General features: G+C 49.5%; 1 protein-coding gene across 1 annotated transcript in view; it reads left to right on the top strand.

Annotated features, from left to right (window-relative positions):
• The window catches only part of SNX30 (sorting nexin family member 30), a 150,168-nt gene that overhangs the window by 64,178 nt on the left and 63,564 nt on the right, over nt 1-22,426 (top strand). The window contains exons 2-3 of the mRNA XM_062207743.1: nt 1,016-1,207; nt 16,738-16,848. Coding sequence (XP_062063727.1) covers nt 1,016-1,207; nt 16,738-16,848 — 303 coding nt within the window. The remainder of the gene's footprint in view (nt 1-1,015; nt 1,208-16,737; nt 16,849-22,426) is intronic.

Below are 22,426 nucleotides of genomic sequence, written 5' to 3'. Positions count from 1 at the left end.
GAGGAGAGGATTGTATAACGAGCCTTCAGCCACCAGCTTCGGCAGTTATAAACTCCTGGGCACCTGTACCCTCCACGTCCTCACCTACCCATCCTTAGTTATTTTGAACCAAATGATGGGCATCATTTCATCCATAAACATTTTAGTATATTTCTAAAAGATGAAGGCTTTGTAAAGTCATAATGTTTCCACTACCTCACCTAACGATTCTTTAATCTCAATATTCATTGGTCAGTATTCAAATTTCCCTGAGTCTTTTTCTTTTCACACGTTAATGCAATTGGCTGATGGATCTCCTGAGTTTCTCTGCATCTGTAGGCGTCCTTCTCTCCCCAGCTGTTTTTCTTTCCTTGCAACATATTTGTGGACGCGGAGTCTCGAGTTTCCGTGCTGTGGATTTTGGAGGCCGCATCCTTCCACACCTTCCTCATTCCTCTGTGCGTCCCACAGAGGGCTGGTGTGTCTAGAGGCGCGTTCAGGGTTTGGTCAGGAGTTTGGCAAGCGCTGCTTCGTAGGGGCGGCTGCGAGCTTCCTTCCGGAGGCTCATCGTTCGTGGTTGTCCCCCTGTGCTGGCTGATGCGTTTTAACACCTGTGTTAACTATGTAAGACGCTCAGGCCCCGTCATGTTTTCTTGTGCCAGGGCTGTGGTCTTCAGAGTGTAGGGTGAGCAACCAGAGGTCCTTCTCTGTGGCTGTCTGACGAAGATGAGGCCGTTAGGTTCTCTGTCCCCGAGCTGTTTGGCCGGGTTGGTTTCTCCAGCACTTCCTGGAGGATGAAATGACATGAACTTGGCCTAGAGCATAGCCATTCTGTGTTTTTCTTGGTTATAAAAGACCTGTCCACTCAAGAACCATTGAGGCCTGGATGTTGTGAAAGGTTTTTTTTTTGGTTTGTTTGTTTGTTTTTTTGTATTTTGGAAGTGTTTCTTGTTTTGGCTGAACCAGCTGCTTGTGCTGACACTCTCCGGGTGTGTGTTTTCATTGAATTTGTAAGGTAATTCTTTCTCTCTTTTAGGATCTCATTCTGCCTAACGGTGGCACTCCAGCAGGCACCTCGAGCCCAGCGTCTTCGTCTTCCCTTCTCAACAGACTTCAGCTCGATGATGACATTGACGGTGAGACCAGGGATCTCTTTGTCACAGTCGATGACCCCAAGAAGCATGTCTGCACGATGGAGACTTACATCACGTATAGGATCACCACCAAGGTAGATGCCTCCTTTATCCTTTTTTTAAATATTTTTTAAATTTTTATTTTTATTTATTTTTTTGACAGGCAGAGTGCACAGTGAGAGAAAGAGACAGAGAGAAAGGTCTTCCTTTGCCATTGGTTCACCCTCCAATGCCGCTGCGGCCGTCACGCCGCGCTGATCCAAAGGCAGGGGCCAGGTGCTTCTCCTGGTCTCCCATGGGGTGCAGGGCCCAAGCACTTGGGCCATCCTCCACTGCACTCCCTGGCCACAGCAGAGAGCTGGCCTGGAAGAGGGGCAACCGGGACAGAATCCGGCACCCTGACCAGGACTAGAACCTGGTGTGCCGGCGCTGCAAGGCAGAAAGATTAGCCTGTTGAGCCACGGCGCCGGTGCCTCCTTTATCTTCTGATGTGTTGTATGATCTTGGAGATTCAGGCTTCTATCTCCAAGGCTCCTGCCTTTGCTTTCTCACCCACTTTTCTTCAACTTTATTATAATTGTGGGTATGGTTTTTGGAGATAGTGGAAGAATTCAAATTAAAAGGATTATATATAGCATTTTTTAAAATTATTTATTTGAAAGGCAGAGTGAAGCACATAACCATGTGCACACACAGAGAGGAGGAGAGAGAGAGATCTTCCATCTACCAGTTCACTCCCCGAATGGCTGCAAGTGCAGGGGCTAGGCCAGGCCTCATCGAGGAGCCCAGAATGCTTCCCAGGTCTTCCAATGTGAGTGACAGGGGCCCAGGCACTTGGATCATCTTCTGTTGCTTTCCCAGCCACATTACCAGAGAGTTGGATCAGAAGCAGAGTAGTGGGACCAGTATTGTGGCACAGTGGGTTAAGCTGCCACCTGCGATACAGGCATCCTACATGGGCACCAGTTTAACTCCCAGCTGCTCTTCCAATCCAGCTCCCTGCTAATGTGCCTGGGAAAGCCAAAGAAGATGCTTGGGCCCCTGCCATACATGGGAGAACAGATTGAGGCTCCTGGCTCCTGGCTTTGGCCTGGCTCACTCCCAGCCATTATGGCATTTGGGGAGTGAACCTAGGGATGGAACAATCTCTCTGTCTCTATAAATCAGCCTTTCAAATAAAACAAAAGAAACCACAGGGGAGTAGCTAGGGCTCAAACTAGCGCTCCAGTATGGGATGCCAGTGTCACAAGTGGTGGCTTAACCCACAGCACCACAACACAAGCCCCATAGTAACTTTTTAAAAATATTTATTTATTTATTTGAAAATCAGAGAGAGAGAGAGAGAGAGAATTTAAATCTTAAAACGAGGAGAAAGTATGACTGAAGACTCTAAAAATATTTTCCCTTTTAAAAAGATTTATTATTTATTTACTTGAGAGGCAGAGTTACAGAGAGAGAGGTCTTCATCTTCTGGTTCGCTCCCCAGATGGGCTGGTGCAGTGGCGCAGTGGGTTAATGCCCTGGCCTGAAGCACCGGTATCCCTTATGAGTGCCAGTTCTAGTCCTGGCTGCTCCTCTTCCCATCCAGCTCTCTGCTGTTGTGGCCTGGGAAAGCAGTAGAAGATGGCCCAAGACCTTGGGCCCTTGCACCCATGTGAGAGACCTGGAAGAAGCTCCTGGCTCCTGGCTTCAGATTGGCATACCTCTGGCTGTTGTGGCCACCTGGGGAGTGAAGCAGTGGATGGAAGACCTCTTTCTCTATCTCTACCTCTCTCTGTAACGCTTTCAAATAAATAAAATAAAGATTTAAAAAAATAAAAGGAGCGGAGCAGCCGGGATTTGAGTTGGTGCCCATAGTAGGTGCTGGCACTGAGGCGGTTGTGTAACTTACTATGCCACAGTGTCAGCCCCCATATTTTATTTCTTTATTTTAGGACTAGAGGGAGGGAGAGAGAGAGAGAGAGCGAGCGAGAGAGAGACACACAGAGAAAAAGCTCTTATTTGCTGTTTTACTCTAAACGCCCACAATGGCCAACCCTTGGGCAGGGCTAAAGCTGGGAGCCAGGAACTCTATCCAGGTCTCCTGCGTGGGTGGCAGGTACCCAAACACTTGAGCCATCACCCCTGCCTCCCAGGGCATTGTCAGAAAGCTGGAATTGGAAGCTGGGTGTTGAACCCACTCTGATGTGGGTTGTGGGCATCCTAACCAGCGTCTAAACTGCCAGGTCAGACAGCTGCCCCTTATTTCAAAATTACAGGTTGATTGTTTAAAATAGTACTAAATTCTGGCCCTGGAGCAGGTTTTCTCAGCCTTGGCAGCACTGACGTTTTGGACTGAGTAACCCTTTGCTGTGGGCCGGCCCTTGGCAGGATGTTGAGTGGGATCTGTGGCTTTGCCCACTCCTTGGTAGTAGCACCACACCCAGCCCCTGGTTGTGACAACCCAAGCCATCCGCAGACCTTGTAGGGTATTCTCTGGGGTACAAAAGTGCCCTGACCTAGGTTCTCTACACTAGCAGAGAGAAAATTCATTTCTCATTTTATGTTTCTGAATTTAAAAATGTGCTTTAGTCAGAAAAACCACCCTATTTCTTGGACTCTCTCCCTACTACAGACCTCAGGGAATTACAGATATTTCCAGAAGTTTTAAACAGATGAAGGTGCCTTTGTGAATGATGTTAAGAGAGCCTTTTCTTGGCCGGCGCCGTGGCTTAACAGGCTAATCCTCCGCCTTGTGGCGCTGGCACACCGGGTTCTAGTCCTGGTTGGGGCGCCGGATTCTATCCTGGTTGCCCCTCTTCCAGGCTAGCTCTCTGCTGTGGCCCGGGAAGGCAGTGGAGGATGGCCCAAGTACTTGGGCCCTGCACCCGCATGGGAGACCAGGAGAAGCGCCTGGCTCCTGGCTTCGGATCAGCGCGATGCATCGGCCACAACGGCCATTGGATGGTGAACCAGCGGTAAAGGAAGACCTTTCTGTCTGTCTCTCTCTCTCACTATCCACTCTGCCTGTCAAAAAAAAAAAGAGAGAGCGTTTTCTTGTTTTCTTTGTTGAAAAAAGGTTTTTTTTTTTTTTTTTTTTGTTTTTTTTTTTTTTTAAATCATTAAAGTTCAGTAGGTCTTGTACTCATTTAAATTCCTTGGCTGGGCAGGTGTTGTGGTGTAGTGGATGCTGGCATTCCATGTTGGAGTTCCAGCTACTCCCACTTCTGATCCCGCTTCCTGCCAGTGCATCCTGGGAGACAGCAGTTGATGGGTCAAATGCTTGGGCCCCTGCTGCCCATGTGGGAGACCCAGGTAGGGGTCCAGATTCTGGCTTTGACCTAACCAGCCATGGCTGTGGTGGGCATTTGGAGTGAACCAGCAGATGCAAGATCTCTCCTACTCTCTCTGTTGTTCTGCCTCTTAAGTAGGTGAAAAGAAACATTAAGGAAAAAATTCCTTGGAAAGAAAAGCAGAGATTAAAATACACTCAAATTTTGTCTCTTCATCTTTTATTAAATTAAAATGTTATGTTTTAAAAATGATACGTATGGGGCTGGCACTGTGGCATAGTGGGTGAGGCCGCTGCCTGCAGTGCCAGCATCCCATGTAGGTGCCAGTTTGAGTCCCGGCTGCCCTACTTCTGATCCAGCTCTCTGCTGTGGCCTGGGAGAGCAGTAGAACAAGGCCCAAGTCCTTGGGCCCCTGCACCCGTGTGGGAGACCAGGGGGAAGCTCCTGGCTCCTGGCTTCAGATGGGTGCAGCTCTGGCCATTGCGGCCAGTTAGGGAGTGAACCCGTGAATGGAAGACCTCTCTTTCTTTGCCTCTCCTTCTCTCTCTGTGTAACTCTGACTTTCAAGTAAGTAAGTAAATCTTTAAAGAAAATTATACATGTGTAGCGGCAGGCATTTTGCCCAGTGGATAGATACTGCTTTGGGCTCCCGCGTCCCATATTGGAAAGCTTGAGTTTGAGTCTCAGTGGCAGCTTCCTGCTGATGCATGCTCTCGGAAGTAGCAGGTGACAGCTCAAGTTGTTGGATCCCTGCCCCAGCGTGGGAAACCTGGGTTGAGCTCCTGGCTCCTGGCTTCAATCCCCAGCACACAGCCATTGTGGGCATTTAGGAAGTAAACCAGTGGATGATGTAGCTCTCTCTGTCTCTCTTTCAAATTAAATAAATAATAAAATTAAAAGCTGGTACTCTGGCCTCAGAATTAGCCCTTAAGGCATTTGGGTCTGGCTAAAGAGCCCATGAGAGTATTTTAGGCATAGAAAGCCAAGACACTCTGGCAAAAAAAAAAAAAAAAAAAAAAAAACAAACAAACCTAAATGAAAGATCTCTGCGAGTGAGATCCCAGTAGAAAGAACGGGGCCATCAAAGAAGGAGGTACCCTTCTCTGAAGGGAGGAGAGAACTTCCACTTTGACTATGACCTTGTCTAAATAAGATCGAAGTCAGCGAACTCAAGAGGTTTCTATAGCCATGGAAACTCATGACTAGAGCCTAGGGAGATTTCTGACGCCATAAACAAGAGCGTCAGATTGTTAAGTCAACAACAGGAGTCACTGTGTACTTACTCCTCATGTGGGATCTCTGTCCTTACTGTGTTGTCCAATGTGAATTAATGCTATAACTAGTACTGAAACAGTATTTTACACTTTATGTTCTGTGTGGGTGCAAACTGATGGAATCTTTACTTAATACATACTAAGTCGATCTTGTGTTTATAAAGATAATTGAAAATGAATCTTGATGTGAATGGAATGGGAGAGGGAGCAGGAGATGGGAGGGGTGCAGGTGGGAGGGAAGTTATGGGGGGGAAAAAGCCATTCTAATCCATAAACTGTACTTTGGAAATTATATTTACTAAATAGAAGTTTAAAAAAATAAAAAAAAATTAAAATCTGGTTTTCAAACAAGTAAAATAAAATGCAACGACATAGGTAATATACATGTATTATTGTAAAACAATAAACAAGACAGTATTAAACCCCAAATAGGGGTTGGCGCTGTGGTGTAGTGGGTAAAGCTGCCTCCTGCAGTGCCAGCATCCCATATGGGTGCTGGTTTGAGTCCCGGCTGCTCCACTTCCTATCCAGCTTTCTGCTATGACCTGGGAAAGCAGTGGAAGATGGCCCAAATCCTTGGGCCCCTGCACCCATGTGGGAGACATAGAGGAAGACCCCTGGTTTCAGATTGCCGCAGCTCCGGCCATTGCAGCCAGTTGGGGAGTGAACCAGCAGATGGAAGACCTCTCTCTCTTTCTCTGCCTAACTCCTACTTTCAAATAAATAAATAAATCTTAAAAAAAAAAAAAACCTCAAATTCAGAGTAGAAAACTGAGCTGTCTTCCTTAGCCCTTCTTACCAAGATTATTCTAACACCAAGCAACTGTTGCTAAAATTTGTCCTATGTCTTCCCATTCATTTTCTTCACACACACACACACACACACAGTTAGAATACATATTATTTAGATTTTGGTGTAAATGGCTTGGGTCAACTTCCACTGCTTTCCCAGGCCATAGCAGAGAGCAGGATCGGAAGTGGAGCAGCTGGGACTTGAACCGGCGCCCGTATGGGATGCCGGCACCTGCTATGCCACAGCATCTGCCCCTGTATCCTCTTTCAAAGTCTGTTTTTGTGGCGACTCTACAGTATCTTTTCTGTAGGGACATTTAAGCTTGTCCCAGTTTCTCAGTGCTGCTACTCTGTCCTTTGTGCGCATGTACACACTCATGTGAACGCACGCAGTCCGTCCCCATTACCACTGCCCTGGCTGCCTGCAGTTTCCCCTCTGTCGGTCCAGGTGCTCACCTGTATATTATTTCCTTAGAGGTCCTACATTGATGTACAAAATTTTCCAGCAATTATTTCCATTTATTTGTTTTTTTTTTTCCTGGGATGAACTCACTTTTTTTTTTTTTAAGTCCCGTGATCAGTGAAATGGAAAACCTGTTTTTCTGGAATTGGTGCTGTAAACAGCCAGCTGCCTGGGTGACTGCCTGGCTGGCACAGCAGCGCTTGGTGGCTTCCTACTGCTGCTTGATTCCTTGGCCCTGCACTTGGCTGCCACCCTCATGCAAGTCCTGCAGGATGTCCGTGCACTGCTCTGTGGACACATGCTCCCCAGATTTCCTTAGCTGCCTGCTCGTCCCCTCCTTTCCTACCTGTTCCCACCCGTGTTCTTATTTCCATCCCTTCTCTTGGGGTTATTTGATTACCTCGAAGGCAGAAAATGTCCTAGGGTAACCTTTCCCAAGTTCCAGTCCCACGGTTCACCTGGCTGTCACGGCAACAGCTCAGGATGAACTTGGGGCCGTACCAAGTTGTATGGCTTCCCAGCTCTTGCGCGTCTGATTCCAAGCCAGCACGCTCTTCCGTCCCTGTTTCTAACCGCGGCAGCAGGTGTAAAGGCCTGGAGGTGCATTTAGGCTAGAGGTTATGTGGGAGTGCGGGGATGGCAGAGGTCCCACAGCAACGCAGAATCTCAGTGTCCAATCTGCACGCCTGCTGAGGTCTCCCAGCAGTTGCGGTCAGGCAACAAAGCTGTTCACACGGCCGCTGGTTACTTTCAGCCTTTTGACTCCCCAAGTCTAGTTTGTATTCTTGATGACCAAAGCTTAACAAAGTCCTGACCTCTTTCTGCCCGAGTTAAATGAGCCAGGGCTGAGAGCTGGTGTAGACACAGAATTTTCCACCCAAATCTAAGCCAGCAGTGTCTTCTCTCTCCACGTGAGCCAGCACAAGCCTTCCCGGGGTAGATGGCTCCTCCAGACGCTTAGAAAGTTACACCGTGATAATGGCTGCCTGCTGGCCTTTTTCTCTTTCTTGTAATAGCTACCCTTTAACTTATATTTTATTTAAGTCATATTTGTTCACTGTAGAAGAATTAGAAAATACAAGTGAGCTAAAACAGTAAAATAGAAGAATACCTGTAGGCTCAGTATCATTGCTAACTTTCTGTACTGTTTTTCTCTTTTTACAAAAATGTGCATTTTTTACGCTTCTGATTCACTCCCTGCATTGTGAACATCTTTCCACACTAGTAAACACCAGTGAGCACACCTTTTATTTATTTATTTATTTATTTATTTCACAGGCAGAGTGGACAGTGAGAGAGACAGAGAAAGGTATTTTTTTTACCGTTGGTTCACCCTCCAATGGCCGCTGCGACCGGCACACCACACTGATCCGAAACCTGGAGTGCTTCTCCTGGTCTCCCATGCAGGTGCAGGGCCCAAGGACTTGGGCCATCCTCCACTGCCCTCCCGGGCCACAGCAGAGAGCTGGCCTGGAAGAGGGGCAACAGGGACAGAGTCCGGCGCCCTGACCAGGACTAGAACCCAGGGTGCTGGCGGTGCAGGCGGAGGATTAGCCTACTGAGCCGGCCTTTTTTTTTTTAAAGATTTATTTGTTTTGAAAGTTAGAGAGATCTTCCAACTGCTGGCTCACTCCCCAGGTGGTTGCAATGGACTGCACAGGGCGAGGCCAAAGTCAGGAGCCGGGAGCCTCCTCCAGGCCTCCCACCTGGGTGGCAGGAGCCCATACACCTGGGCCATCTTCTACCACTTTTCCCAGAGCACAGCAGGGAGCTGGGTAGGAAGTGGAGCAGCCCTCTGGGATGCTGGCCTTGCAGGCAGCAGCTTTCCCTCCACCCCACAATGCTGGCCCCCAGGTGAGCACACTTTTATGCTAACATTTGTGAACTACAACAGTGTTCTTCTGTATGGATGTGCTGTCATTTTGTATCTCTTTGTTTTGAGTATATTGTCAGTTAATCTTCGCGCTCAGTGATATTGGTAATGTTCTTATTTTACAAGTGAGGGAACTGAGACAAAAGACATTAAAAAATTGCTCAGTGGCCTGCGCTGTGGCATAGTAGGCTAATCTTCCGCCTGCCGTGCCAGCATCCCATATGTGCACTGGTTCTAGTCCCGGCTGCTCCACTTCCCATCCAGCTCTCTGCTATGGCCTGGGAAAGCAGCAGAAAATGGCCCAAGTGCTTGGGCTCCTGCACCAACTTGGGAGACTTGAAAGAAGCTCCTGGCTCCTGGCTTTGGATTGGCGCAGCTCCAGCCGTTGCGGCCATTTGGGGAGTGAAGCAGTGGATGGAACACCCTCTCTTTCTCTCCGACTCTGCTTTTCAAATAAATAAATAATCTTTAAAAAATACCAAGCATAGTGATGCTTCTATTATTAGGAAAAATTGCTCAAAGGAATACCGCTAACACGTGGTGGGGCGAGAGCCCAAGCCCAGCTGGCCTGATTGTAGAATCCTTGTCCTTAGTCACCTTCCCATGGACAGGTTCTTCCAGGGGGACACGGGCGTACGGAGTCACAGCAGCGCTCTGCTCCCGCACCTGTCCTGTGGCCTGGCTGCTGATACTTATGGTGAGGAAAGACAATTGAGGCTGAGGGAGCAGGCACTCTCGGCTCCCTTTCCAGGCTGTCCCCACCAGTCCCCACCAGACCTTACTCTCTTGTGGTTCCTCCCTCCAGACAGCCCAGCGGTCAGCAGGGTCCAGGCACGGCTCAGAGGCCAGCTCGTAACTAAGGATGACAAAGTGCATGTCGGATATGGTGGCCGCGTTGTTGGTGACTGTGAAGAGAGCAGTTCTGTGGCTGCTGGGGGTTGTAGGGGATAGGAGGTGAGCAAACCAGGGCCTGAGCGTTTGGCAGTCCGGCCAGGAAAGCGCGCCTGGAACATTTGCTGGGGTCTGGTGCAGGCTCCAGGATGAAAGAGACCTCAGGGCCAGGCGCGCAGCATTGGGAGAGGAGCAGCAGTGATGCTAAGTTGAAGACTGGGGGTGCAGGGTGGGGGGGATGGGCGATGGGGGAGAAGGTGGAGAGAGAGTCTTCCTCTCTCCAGCAGAGGGCGTGGCCTCCTGTGGTGGAAGGTGGACTTTTGCCCTTGTTTCCAGAGAAAGGGGAAGTTTATCTTGCAGCAGGAAGTCGAAGGGATCTCTGCTTATGGCTGCATGAATTTTCCTTTTCAGTTTTCTCCATGAATAAATGGAGATGCTGAGAGCAGAGTGGGAGGTGTGGAAGTGGAGCTTAGAAATTTTATTATTTATTTATTTACTTTAAAGATTTATTATTTTACTTGAAAGTCAGAGTTAAAGAGGGCAGAGGCAGAGAGAGAAAGAGAGAGAGGTCTTCCATCTGCTGGTTCACTCTCCAAATGGCTGCAATGGCCAGAGCTGAGCCGATCCAAAGCCAGGAGCCAGGGGCTTCTTCTAAGTCTCTCATGTGGGTGCAGGGACCCAAACACTTGGGCCATCTTCTACTGCTTTCCCAGGCCATAGCAGAGAGCAGGATCAGAAGTGGAGCAACTGGAACTTAAACCTGCGCCCATATGGGATGCCAGCACTGCAGGTGGCGGTTTTACCCACTAAGCCACAACGCCAGCCCCAGCTTAGAAATTTTAAAACGGCTGCGGGCTCTGCAGTGCCTGGGGTGCTCAGTAAGGGAGAGAGCGGACCGAGTGAGTGTTTGAAGACTGCTTGGTGGTGTTGAGGGTCCAGTAGAATTTCTTGCTTTGATCTGTGTGTTTGCCTGATGGTGGTTTTCCTTTGGCAGTGAACTCATGGGCCTGGGCCTGGTTCAGCGAGAAGTGGCTGCTTGCAGTTTTTGCCAGAGTTGGGTGAATGGGTGGTGGGGAAGGAGCACCGAGATCGATTGATCCAGGGATTCCTGCCAAGGGCCATTTGGATAATTATAGCATCATTGGGGGGCCCTACAGAATCCTCAGCTTAAAAACCAGCCTGCTGTAGGCACATTGAACTTCCAGTCCCACCTGTGTTGCCTTGGCAGGGCCGGACCTAGCGATTTCTCAAGCCTTCCGTGGCCCTGGGGCTGGGAAGTCCTTGCTCCCGGGTTAGACTGATACTCCGTGTAGGTCTGTCCAAGTGCCGAGCCTCCAGGAAGAAAAGGAGAAGGCCAGGGGTGTGCAGAGACCACCGAAGAGCTATTCACATGGAGGTGAGGCCCTTGACCCTCCAGCGCAGCGAGTATGAATGTTCTTTGCTCCCACACTCGGGCTCAGTTAGCCCTTCTCAGATCTCAGTGTAGCTATGTATCCGTGACCGCGTGACCAGCAGGCCTCCGAGGTCAGGGGCGCACGGCATGGCAGGACGTAGAGCGCAGTGCCGTGGTGGCCATCTCTGGTTATGGGATTGTGGGCGCACGCTTTCCTTTCTTTGCTTGTTGACCGCAGGTACTAGCAAATAGAGAAAGAGTTTTCCTTTATTCTCCTTTCTAAATTAGGCCCAGAGTGTCACAGAGCAAACATGTACTACAAGCTCGCCATTGCAGTCGCTGATCTGTGTGTCTTATTACTGTGCGTCCCTTATCTGGGTTTCTCCTCAGAACCTCAGCGTCCTGCCTGTGGCCCAGTTTTAGCAAATGTGTGGCGTTCTGTTGTAAGTGGGTTTTGCTAGCCTCATTCCTGGCCCGACTTTTTCTCCCTGTCCTTATTTTCCCTTTTTCTTTCTCACCTACTTATAATTTATGTCATTTGACTGTATTTTACGTTTCGCTATGTCTTTTCTAGAACAAGCAATGGTAGTGATAAGTAAACTAAATACTGGGTCAGAGAATGTGAGAACATGAGCGTCCTCTGTTTCATGAGTTTTTTTTTTTTTAACCTTACTGCATTCCAAAGCATAAAATCAGGTTTTTCTTGCTGTATTGAATCCCCTATGGCTATTTTTTTTTTTTAAGATATTATGTATTTATTTGAGAGGTAGAGTTACAGACAGTGAGAGGGAGAGACAGAAAGGTCTTCTTTCTGCTGGTTCACTCCCCAAATGGCCGAATGGCCTCAATGGCCAAGGCTGCACCGATCTGAAGTCAGGAGCCAGGAACTTCCTCCCGGTCTCCCATACAGGTGCAGGGGCCCAAGGACTTGGGGGCCATCTTCCACTGCTTTCCCAGGCCACAACAGAGATCTGGATTGGAAGAGGAGCAGCCAGGACTCGAACCAGCACCCGTATGGGATGCCGGCACAGCAGGCCGGTGCGTTAACCCGCTGTGCCACAGCGCTAGCCCCTCCCCTATGGTTCTTAAACTAGCCCTTAAAAAATGGCCATCTTGGGGATGGCATTGTGGCAATGCCACATCCCATAAGGGTGCCAGTTCAAGTCCCTGCTGCTCCACTTCTCATCTAGCTCCCTGCTGATGTGCCTGGGAAAGCAGCAGAGGATGACCTAAGTGTTTGGGCCCCGGCCATCAGTGTGGGAGACCCAGATGAGGCTCCTGGCTCCTGGCTTCAGCCTGGCCCTGCCCTGGCCATTACAGCCATCTGGAGAATGAAGCAGCAGATGGAAAATCTCTCTCTCTGTATCTTTCCTTCTCTGTAATTCTGATTTTCAAAATAAATAAATATTTTTTAAAAATGAGCATCTTTTTGTGACTATAAAATCTTGTATTGAAAATGGTATAAAATTTGGAACTAAATTTGAGTATTAAGAGGACAGTTCTCTTGGAATAAATATACCAAAATTTTCTTAATAGTTTTTAAATTGCTGATGCTTAGGTTGCTTCAATTCCTCTGTTATTTTAAATAATATTGTAATGGAGACCATTATACAAATGTCTTTTTTTAAAAAAAGATTTATTTATGTATTTGAAAGGCAGAGTTAGAGAGAGAGAGAGAGAGAGAGAGAAGGAGAGAGAGAGAAGGAGAGACAGAGAGGTCTTCTGTCCGCTGGTTCACTCCCCAGAGGGCCACAACAGCCAGGACTGGGCCAGGCTGAAGCAGGAGCCAGGAGCTTCTTCCGGTCTCTCGCTTGGGTACAGGGGCCCATTTTCTGCTGCTTTCCTAGGTGCGTTAGCAGAGAGCTGGATCGGAAGTGGAGCAGAGGCACCCGTGTGGGATGCCAGGGCTGCTGTTACCCTCTGAGCCACAGCGCTGGCTCCTATACAGATATCTTCCCTTTCCAATGGCAGTTTCCTAGAAGTAGAATAAGTGATGAAAGATAGAGAACCATGCAGGATGGAGAGTCCAGGGGAATATTTCAGTGAGCTTGCAGGTGTTGCAGCCTTCAAGGGAAAGAATGATTGTAATTTGAATAATGAAAAAATTATGTGTCTGAAAAACCTTTTGGAAAATTATGATAGGCAAATGGCAATCAAGAGTTCACACAAATAAAAAAGACTTGAGTCATAATTCAAAAAGAGCCCCTGACTGAAGAAGAGAAACGTATGGCCAGCAAGTGTTTGAAAGGATGTTCAACCCCAGTAGTTACTCAGAGTAACACAGCCAAAGGAAGGTGATATGGAGTTTCTCAGATTAAAGATAACTAGTTCCTGAGAATATGTAGAGAAACTATAAATTGCTGTATTTCTGGAAGCAGTTTATAAGTAAAAAAATCTCTGTGCTCTTTTTATTCAGAAATTCTAGCTTATAGGAGTTTATTTTAAGGGTATTATCAGCAGATAGGTGCCCAGTATGTTTAGTGTAGCATTGTTGATTGGTTGAAAAAACAGTTAAATGGGGATTTGGTTTGATTGTGGTATAACTGTCCATTGAAATGCTATACTGAATATATATCCAGATGTCATAGATCTGAATTTACTGACCAGGAAGATGGCCAAGATGCATTTAAGAGATACAGAAAATGAGGTGGAACAGATGTGGGACAGTGGTTAGGACACTACTGGGGCAGCCACATCCTGTACTAGAGTTCCCATGTTCAAGTCCCAGCTCTGCTTCCAACTCCAGCTTCCTGCTGCTGCACACCCTGGAAGGCAGCAGGTGCTGGCTCAAGTACTTGGGATTGTGCTACCCGTGTGGGAGACCTGGACTGAATTCCAGACCCCTGGCTTCAACCTGGACCAACCCTAGCTGTGGCAGGCATGTGGTGGGTAAGCCAGTGGGTAGGAAATCTTTCTGTGTCTCTTTGTCTTTTTTTTTTTTTTTAAAGATTTATTTATTTATTTGAAAGGCAGAGTTACACTGAGAGAAGGAGAGGGAGAGGGAGAGAGATCGAGAGAGAGAGAGAGAGAGATCTCCTATCTGCTGGTTCACTCCCCAATTGGCTGCAACAGCCGGAGCTGCGCCAATCCAAAGCCAGGAGCCAAGAGCTTTAACCAGGGCTCCCATGTGGGTGCAGGGGCCCAAGGACTTGGGCCATCTTCCACTGCTTTCCCAGGGCACAACAGAGAGCTGGATTGGAAGTGGAGCAGCTGGGACTCGAACCGGCTTTCATATGGGATGCCGGCACTGCAGGCGGCGGCTTTAACCCACTACGCCATAGCGCCAGCCCTTCTTTGTCTTTTGAATAAAATAAATAAATAAAAATAATTTAAAAAGTAGTGAATGAATGAATATGCATTTTAAAATGTGGAATAATAGAAACCATGTTAATTGTGTTTTTCTCAATTTAGAGAGGTATGACTGATGTTTTAAAAATTCCTTTATTTTTTCTGAAGTTTTCGAAGAAATATATCCCCTGCATAAATAGAAGAAGGGGAAAAAAAGGCCAGTTCCCCAAAAATGAAATTGGTTGGGACAGAAACACAATGTGTATTTTATTATGCTGCTTTCTGTAGCTACCAAATGTTGATTTGGAGGTTGGAGTAGAAATGTTCCATGAGCTGTATACTTTGTGACGTGAATCTGAGAGACACCGTCTGGGTCGGTGTTCCGATCGGGTAACATTTAGGAAGGCGACAAGCACGGCCGGGCCTGGGGTCACCTGCAGGTTGTCCCCTGGAGCATCCTCAAGATGTCCTCCCACTGTCCTTTATCACTCAGGAAATGAGGGCTCAGTGAGGCTTGGTGCATCTGGGGGTAGGGGACACTGGGGGTGTAGCAGCTGCCTTGTTTCCCCCATCAGGCCCCCTGCTTTCCCTCGGCAGTGACTTGGTCTTTGGGTTGGGGCGTTGTCTCCCCTCCTTCTCTCCCCTTCACTTCACAGCCAGTTCGTTGGGGGAGTCTTCCGATAGTTCACAAACGGTCAGCTGAATGGACTTCGCACCTGTTCCTGCTCTCCCAGTCCCCAGCTTCGGAGGCAGGCTGTGGTTCCTGGGGGCACCTGGTGTGTGGCACTGAAAAGGGAAGTGGTGCATCACGAGCTAGGGGTCAGCCCAAGTCAGGGCTCTTTCTGGCACAGTTCTGCTCAGACTGCAAGTGCAGCTTTTGGGGAAGATGAAATTATAATTAAAAAAAACCTTTTTCTTATTAGAGTGAGAGCAAGCCCTGTTTTCAGCTGGTCTGCTCCCCAGATGCCTGCAAGCACTGGTTCTGAATCGGGGCTGGGGTCCGGAGTGGGTGGTGAGATCCAGGTCTCCCAGCAGCGTGGCAGGAGCCCAGTCAGTTCAGCCATCACCACTGCCTCCAGGGTCCACATTGGAAGGAAGTCAGAGTCTGGGGTCAAAGCTAGTGGTCAGGCTGGCACCGTGGCTTAACAGGCTAATCCTCCGCCTTGCGGTGCCGGCACACCGGGTTCTAATCCCAGTCGGGGTGCCGGATTCTATCCCGGTTGCCCCTCTTCCAGGCCAGCTCTCTGCTGTGGCCTGGGAGTGCAGTGGAGGATGGCCCAAGTGCTTGGGCCCTGCACCCCATGGGAGACCAGGAGAAGCACCTGGCTCCTGGCTTCAGATCAGCATGATGCGCCGGCCACAGCGGCCATTGGAGGGTGACCCAACGGCAAAAAGGAAGACCTTTCTCTCTGTCTCTCTCTCTCTCACTATCTACTCTGCCTGGCAAAAAAAAAAAAAAAAAAGCTAGGGGTCAAACCTAGGCATCTTCACCACTGGGCCAAACGACCATTCCTGAAACTGTAGTTTTCAATGTCAAAGCTCTTGGCAGCCTTTTCTTTCATTAGTGACTCTTATTCCTGTGTTTTTAAGATTTTCTCAACATTGTGCATTGGGAGAGTTTATAAAATGTACATTTGAATCTTGTACTTTCTCTGAATGGCTTAATCTGAGACATGATTTTAGTTTCGGCAAATTAAGGAGTGAAAATCTCGTTTTGGTGTAAACCAAGTGCATTTTATTTAACATTGGCTTTCATTAAAGGGCTGTAATTACACCACAGAAACTGCAGGAGAGAGGGTAAGATTGCGAACGTTTTTTCTGTAGCGGAGTGGCTTTTGATAATTGCTTCTAGATTTTTCTTCCTGTGCATCTCAAATACTGTAGAGACAGTTTCCAGGTTATGGTTTTGTCAGATTGAGCGAAACTTCTGCTTCCACCGTATCCGCCCCCTGAATGAGCAGTCAGCTGTCCCCACTCTTGTTTGTTTCCCCCTTTGCTGTAGGCAGAAATTGTCAGCATTTTTGGTAGAAAGCAGATCTGGATTCTGTAGCAATATCCGAAGGGGAATTACTGTGCCGAGAGAGATTCCGAGTTAAGCTTGCAGGAAATGAACCCAATGTTTCTAAATAATCCCAAGGGATGGTTGAGTTCCGTTTGCCAGGGGTCTCGGGAGAAGGGCCCTGGCCTTTTCACCCCCTGAATTCCACCCCAGGTCTGGTAGCGGCGTGGGTGAGCTCTGCCCCTTGGCTGGTGCACCGGCTGGGAAGACCGTGTGTTCGTGCCCAGCGTACTGCCTCTGAGGGAGCCCCCCTCTCCCCCCCAGCCAAGGCCTGCTGCTGTTACCCCTCGCTGACTTTTTTCCATCCTCTTATTTTGCAGAGTACGCGGGTGGAGTTTGACCTGCCAGAATATTCCGTCCGCCGCAGATACCAGGATTTCGACTGGCTGAGGAACAAGCTGGAAGAATCGCAGCCCACGCATCTCATTCCCGTAGGTAGTAAGCCGCTACAGCTCCTCTCCTCACTCCCCGCGCCGTCTTTCCCGAAGGTGTGACTCGGCCCAGCCCCTACGGTGCAGCCGACCCAGGCATGCATTTCACCCCAGGTCTGCCCATCACATGTGTGAGAAGCAAGTTTATGGACACTCTGTGGGGTGTCTCACCTTTGGGGTTTTGGCTTCTGATTGGCTAGACAGGTTGCCAGTTTCTTGGGTGAGGCTGGGTAGACAGATTTTCACTTTTAGGATGATAATTTGGGGGGAGCTATAGAGAGTTCTCCCGTTCTCATTTGTGCCTCTTTAAAGATTGAAAGTCCGAAGTGTAAGTCCTACTGAAGCTCTCTTCCCCATTGCTAGTCTCTGTTCTTGAGGTCTGGCCCCTGCACCAGGTGAAGAAGGGCTGGACTTTCTTTGTTTTTAAAGATTTATTTTTTTATTTATTTGGGAGGTAGAGTTACAGACAGAGAGGGAGAGACAGAGAGAAAGGTCTTCCATACACTGGTTCGCTCTCCAAATGGCTGCAATGGCCAGAGCTGGGCTGATCAGAAGCCAGGAGCTTCCTCCAGGTCTCCCACATGGGTGCAGGGGCCCAAAGACTTGGGCTATCTTCCTGTGCTTTCTCAGGCCATAGCAGAGAGCTGGATTGGAAGTGGAGCAACTGGGACTTGAACTGGCGCCCATGTAGGATGCCATCACCACAGGCAGCAGCTTTACCCTTGTGCCACAGCACCGGCCCCGTGGCTGGACTTTCTTTGCACACTCCAGAGCCCAGGGATCAGCAGTATAGCACACAATCTCAATCGCAGCTTTTCATTGGAAAAACTAGAAAACAGGTTGGTGTTGTGGCACAGCAGGTTAAGCTGCCTTCTGCAATGCCGGCATCCCATGTAGGCTCTGGTTCGAGTCCCAGCTGCTCCACTTCCGATCCAGCTCCCTGCTAGTGCATCTGGGAAAGCAGCAGAAGGTGGCCCAAGTTCTTGAGCCTCTGCACCCATGTGGGAGACCTGGATGGAGTCCAGGCTCCTGGCTTCGGCCTGGCTCAGCCCCAGCCGTTGAGTGAACCAGCAGATAGAAGATGTCTGTCTGTCTGTCTCTCTTTCTATGGCCCTGCCTTTCAAATAAATAAACCTGAAAACAAGGAAACCACCTGACACTATTGAAGCAGCATAAGAATGATCTACTACGTAACATCTGAACTTTAAAAGGAGTTAAACTCTTGTTCCTTTATGTATTGGAAAGCTAGAGAGAGACAAAGAGAGGTATTGTCCATCATGGATTCACTGCGATTCTCTCCCTAAATGCCCACAACAGCCAGCAGGGGCTGGACCAGGCTGAAGCAGGGAGTCTCCCACCCATATGTCAGGGCCTCAACGACTTGGGCCGTGGCCTGCTGCCTCCCATGTGTGCATTAGCAGGAAGCTGGAATCAGGAGTGGAGCAGGGATTGAACCCAGGCGCTGATATGGGACGCAGGTATCCCAGCCCGAGGCTTAACCTCCGGCCACCTGGCTGCCCGTCCTCCCGTGTTTTTTCCTGGCCAGACGTTCTGTAGACTACAGACTCTGGTGGTGTCTGACATTTTCCCTGTGGTTTGACTGGGGTCATGTGCTGTGGGGAGGAAAGCCACAGCGGTCAATGCCACTCTCATCACATCACATCAAGGGCGCCCGCTGTCGGCACCACGTGTCACTGCCGGGGGTGAGCCGGTCACTTGACCAGAGGTGGTACTAAGCAGGTCTCAGCCCCAGCCCGCAATATAGTCTCTCCTCCTCTCCCTTCTCACACTGTGTTTTTAAGGAGAAAGTCGCTCTCTATATGCAGCCCTTGCTATGTATCAGGGCGGTTGTGCGCCCCCTCCTGGCAGGTGGTGCATGTTGGTGCTTGGTACCAGGAGATGGCAGGTCAGATAGCGACACCTGCTGGTGAGATATGGCGACACTGGTCCACAGACGCTGACGCCGCAGCTCAGAGAATGGAAGAGGCTTCAGAATGCCCGAGGCGGAGCCTGAGTCTGTAAAGGGTGGGTGAAAGCAGGGGGGGCGAGGGTCCTGTAGAAGCCATCATTAGACATGATTTCTTTGTAAATTCTCGGGGCTATCACACACACACCTTGCCGGAGACAGATTTAATACAGGAGTGCGTCTCTGCTTTAGACACTGAAGTCAAACCAGAAGCTACCCCCCTTTTCCCCTACTACATCATTTTGTAGCGTCTGCTAGGCGGTATTGCTCTGTTACTAAGCATCAGCCTTGTGTTACTTTCCTGGCCTGGTAGGTGACCCTGCCGAGGTGCAGAGGGTGCGTGAGGGGTTGTGAGTCAGACCAGGGACCCCTGCCCTGGGAACTCGGTTCAGATGGAGACACAGTAAACATGCTTGCTCTTCCTTGTCTTTCCTCCCTCCCTTCCGCTGTCTTTCCTTGTAGAGCTTTATTGAGGTATTCACAAACAATAGAATCTGCCTTTTTCATTTTATTTATTTGAAAGGCAAAGTGACAGAGAGACATGCAGAGAGAGAGAGAGAGATCTTCCATCTGCTTGTTCATCCCCCAAATGACTGCCAAGGCCAGGGCTGGGCCAGGCCAAAGCGGGGAGCCTGGAACTTCATCCGGGTCTCCCATGTGTGTGTCAGGGACTGGAGTACTGGGTCCGTGTGCATCAGCAGGGAACTGGATCGGGAGCAGAGCAGGTGGGACTCAAACCAGCCCTCTGATATGGGATGCTGGCCTTGCAGGCGGCAGCTTAACCCACTGTGCCACAACGCTGCTCTCAGTGTCTTTTAGAATATTCATAGAGTTGTGTGGCCATCAGCAGAAGTTTTCATCAGTAAAAACAAAAACAACCCCCACATCATACCCCTTAGCTGTCACTTTTAAACTCTTGTTTTCCCGGCCCTTGGCAGCCACTCCTCTGTTTTCTGTCTCTGTGGTTGACCCACCCCAGGCATTTCCTATAAGCAGAGTGATCCGTGTGGCCGGGTTCTTTTACTCAGCGTGATGCTGTCAATGGTGCCCGCAGGTTTTGGGGGGATTGGTGCCCAGTGCGGTGTCCTGGCGTGTGGATGGATGACATGTTGACTTCGCAAGTGCCCTGGGTGGGCACAGTGTTCATTCTGCCTGTTGGCCCCTATGAGTAATGCTGCCGCGGTCGTGTGTGTACAGGTTTTCCCGTGGATGTGGGCTTTCCTTTCTCTCGGGGGCACGCGGAGGCGCGGAACTGCCGAATCCTATGTAATCCTACACTGAACGTGTGGAGGCACCGCCCGGCTGTCTCGCAAAGTGGTGAGATCACAGTGCCTTCCCACGGGCAGCGCCTGGGAGTTCCAGTTTCTCCGCGTGTTCGTCACCGCGGGTTATTATCGTCTTTGTGATGGTTGTAGCTGTCCCAGTGGGCGTGCAGTGGTGTCTTGTGCCGGTTTGGATTTGCACTTTTGTTAATGTCGTCGAATGTCTTTTCATATTTATTGTACCTATGTACATCTTCCTTGGAGAGCTCTAAGGGGCCTTCGCCAGCTAGTGGAAACATGGAATTAAAAACTAAACTTTATTTCTCGACATTAACTCCATCCAGTTAAAGGCATTTTTTAAGGAAAATGTCAGCCTCTTAGCCCATCCCGGAAGAATGGCGGCTCCTGGGGATTTAGCTGTGTCCGTGCAGTCTTGTTTCTATTCTGAGCTGAAGAAAATGGGGTGCCCTTAAGGATTTTCTTTTTGAAGATTTTTTATTTATTTGAAAGAGTTACAGAGAAGTAGAGGCAGGGAGAGAGAGAGGGAGGGAAGGAAGGAAAGAGAGAGAGAGAGAGAGAGAGGTCTTCCATCTGCTGGTTCACTCCCCAAATGGCTGCAACAGCTAGAGCTGGACCGATCCAGAGCCAGGAGCTTCTTCCTGGACTTCCACGCAGGTACAGGGGCCCAAGCACTTGGGCCATCTTCTGCTGCTTTCCCAGGCCACAGCAGAGAGCTGGATCAGAAGTGGAGCAGCCGGCACTTGAACCTGCACCCACATGGGATGCCGGCGTGCAGGCAGCGGCTTTACCCACTATGCCACAGTGTTGGCCCCTGAAGATTTTTTTTTTTTTGAGATCAGGAAACAGACGTCAGAGAAGCCAGGTGAGGACTGCCAGGTGGGTTGATGATTCCCCGAGACCCTTGCAGAGTTACCGCTGTTTGATGAGAGCAATGAGCAGGGACGTGGCGGTGGGGGCAGGGCTTTCTGGTGAGGCTGTTCTGGGCGTGTCACTGGCGCAGCTTTGGCTGGCTTTGTCCAGACACTCTCCTGATAGGCAGAAGTTATCACTATTTGGCCTCTAAAAGTAAAAAACAAAACAAAACAAAAACGGAATTCCTTGAGCATCCCCCCAAAACCAACGGTCAGTTTTTGGCCCTGAGCCATCCACTCCTGGCTTTGATTGGGCCACTGCCACCTCCTGGTAGCCACTGCTTTGTCTTCAGGAGGACACTGGTAGGGCTGTGGTTCTGCCGCTGTTCCTGTCCCGTGGAGAAATGCTGCAGGCTCACCTCTCCTGCTTCCGTCAGCTTTCCACGGACAGCCGCGCTCCCGTGTGCAGCCGCCCCGGGCATGGCAGCTTGACCCGTCGTCGGGCAGGAGGTTTGCTGCGTCGGAAGTGTGTACGCTGACCCTCTGGGGCGTCTGCTGTCAGTCCTCTTCAGCTAGGGTGTGAGTAATCTGGATTTTGTTCCTGGCAGATCGACGTAGCTGGTCTGTTGGCGCAGGCTTCATCTTCAACATCATCTTGGCCTTTTAAAAAATTATTTTCATTTTTTCAAAAACCTGAATGGCAGAGAGAGAGAAAGAAAGATACAGATGGAAAGAGGCCTCTCATCCACTGGCCCACTCCTCAGATACCCGCAGCAGCCAGGGCTGGGTCAGGCTAAAGCCAGGAACCCAGGTCTCACTCCGTGTCTGCCATGTGGGTGGCAGGGGCCCTCATCGCTGCCTCCCAGGGTGTGCGTGAGCAGGAGGCTGGGGGAGCCCAGGCCTGAACCAGCCACTCTGACGTGGGGTACAGGCTGCTGCACCACGGTCCCGACCCCATCTGTTACTGGTGTATAACCTGCTGATCTGGGGGAGGTCTGGTCTCCATAAACTGTTTTCACTGTTTTTCCACCCAAGCCTTGCCATCTATTTGATGTTTGTTCTTGCTTCAGCCTTAGCAGAATTCGAGTTGCTCTGATAAGGCCTCTTTTCATAGTGTGGTACTCTTAGTGCTGCGACTAGCTCCTGTTGTAACAATTGGTTTTTGTGCAAAAAAAAAAATTCATGCACAGCTTTTTAATATTTCCATTTTCCATGAAATGTTTAAAACCCCTTGTGTCTATTCAGATCCTTTGACTACTTACATGTTGGGTTGTTGGGGTGAGCATTTAGTTCGGTGGCTCAGATACCAGTGAGATGCCCCATCCCTCCCATACTGGAGAGCGTGAGTTTGGCATTCAGCTCTGGCTCCTGACTCCAGCTTCCCCCAGTGCAGACCCTGGGAGGCCACAGTGACGCCTGCAGTCACTGGGCTCTTTGGAGCTCGTGGAAGACCTGGATTGCATTCCTGGTTCCTAGCT

Source organism: Lepus europaeus, chromosome 12 (genome assembly GCF_033115175.1).
Source record: "Lepus europaeus isolate LE1 chromosome 12, mLepTim1.pri, whole genome shotgun sequence".
Classification (NCBI taxonomy): domain Eukaryota; kingdom Metazoa; phylum Chordata; class Mammalia; order Lagomorpha; family Leporidae; genus Lepus; species Lepus europaeus.
Note: the sequence above shows the minus strand (reverse complement) of the source record. Positions and strands in the feature narration are given on the sequence as shown.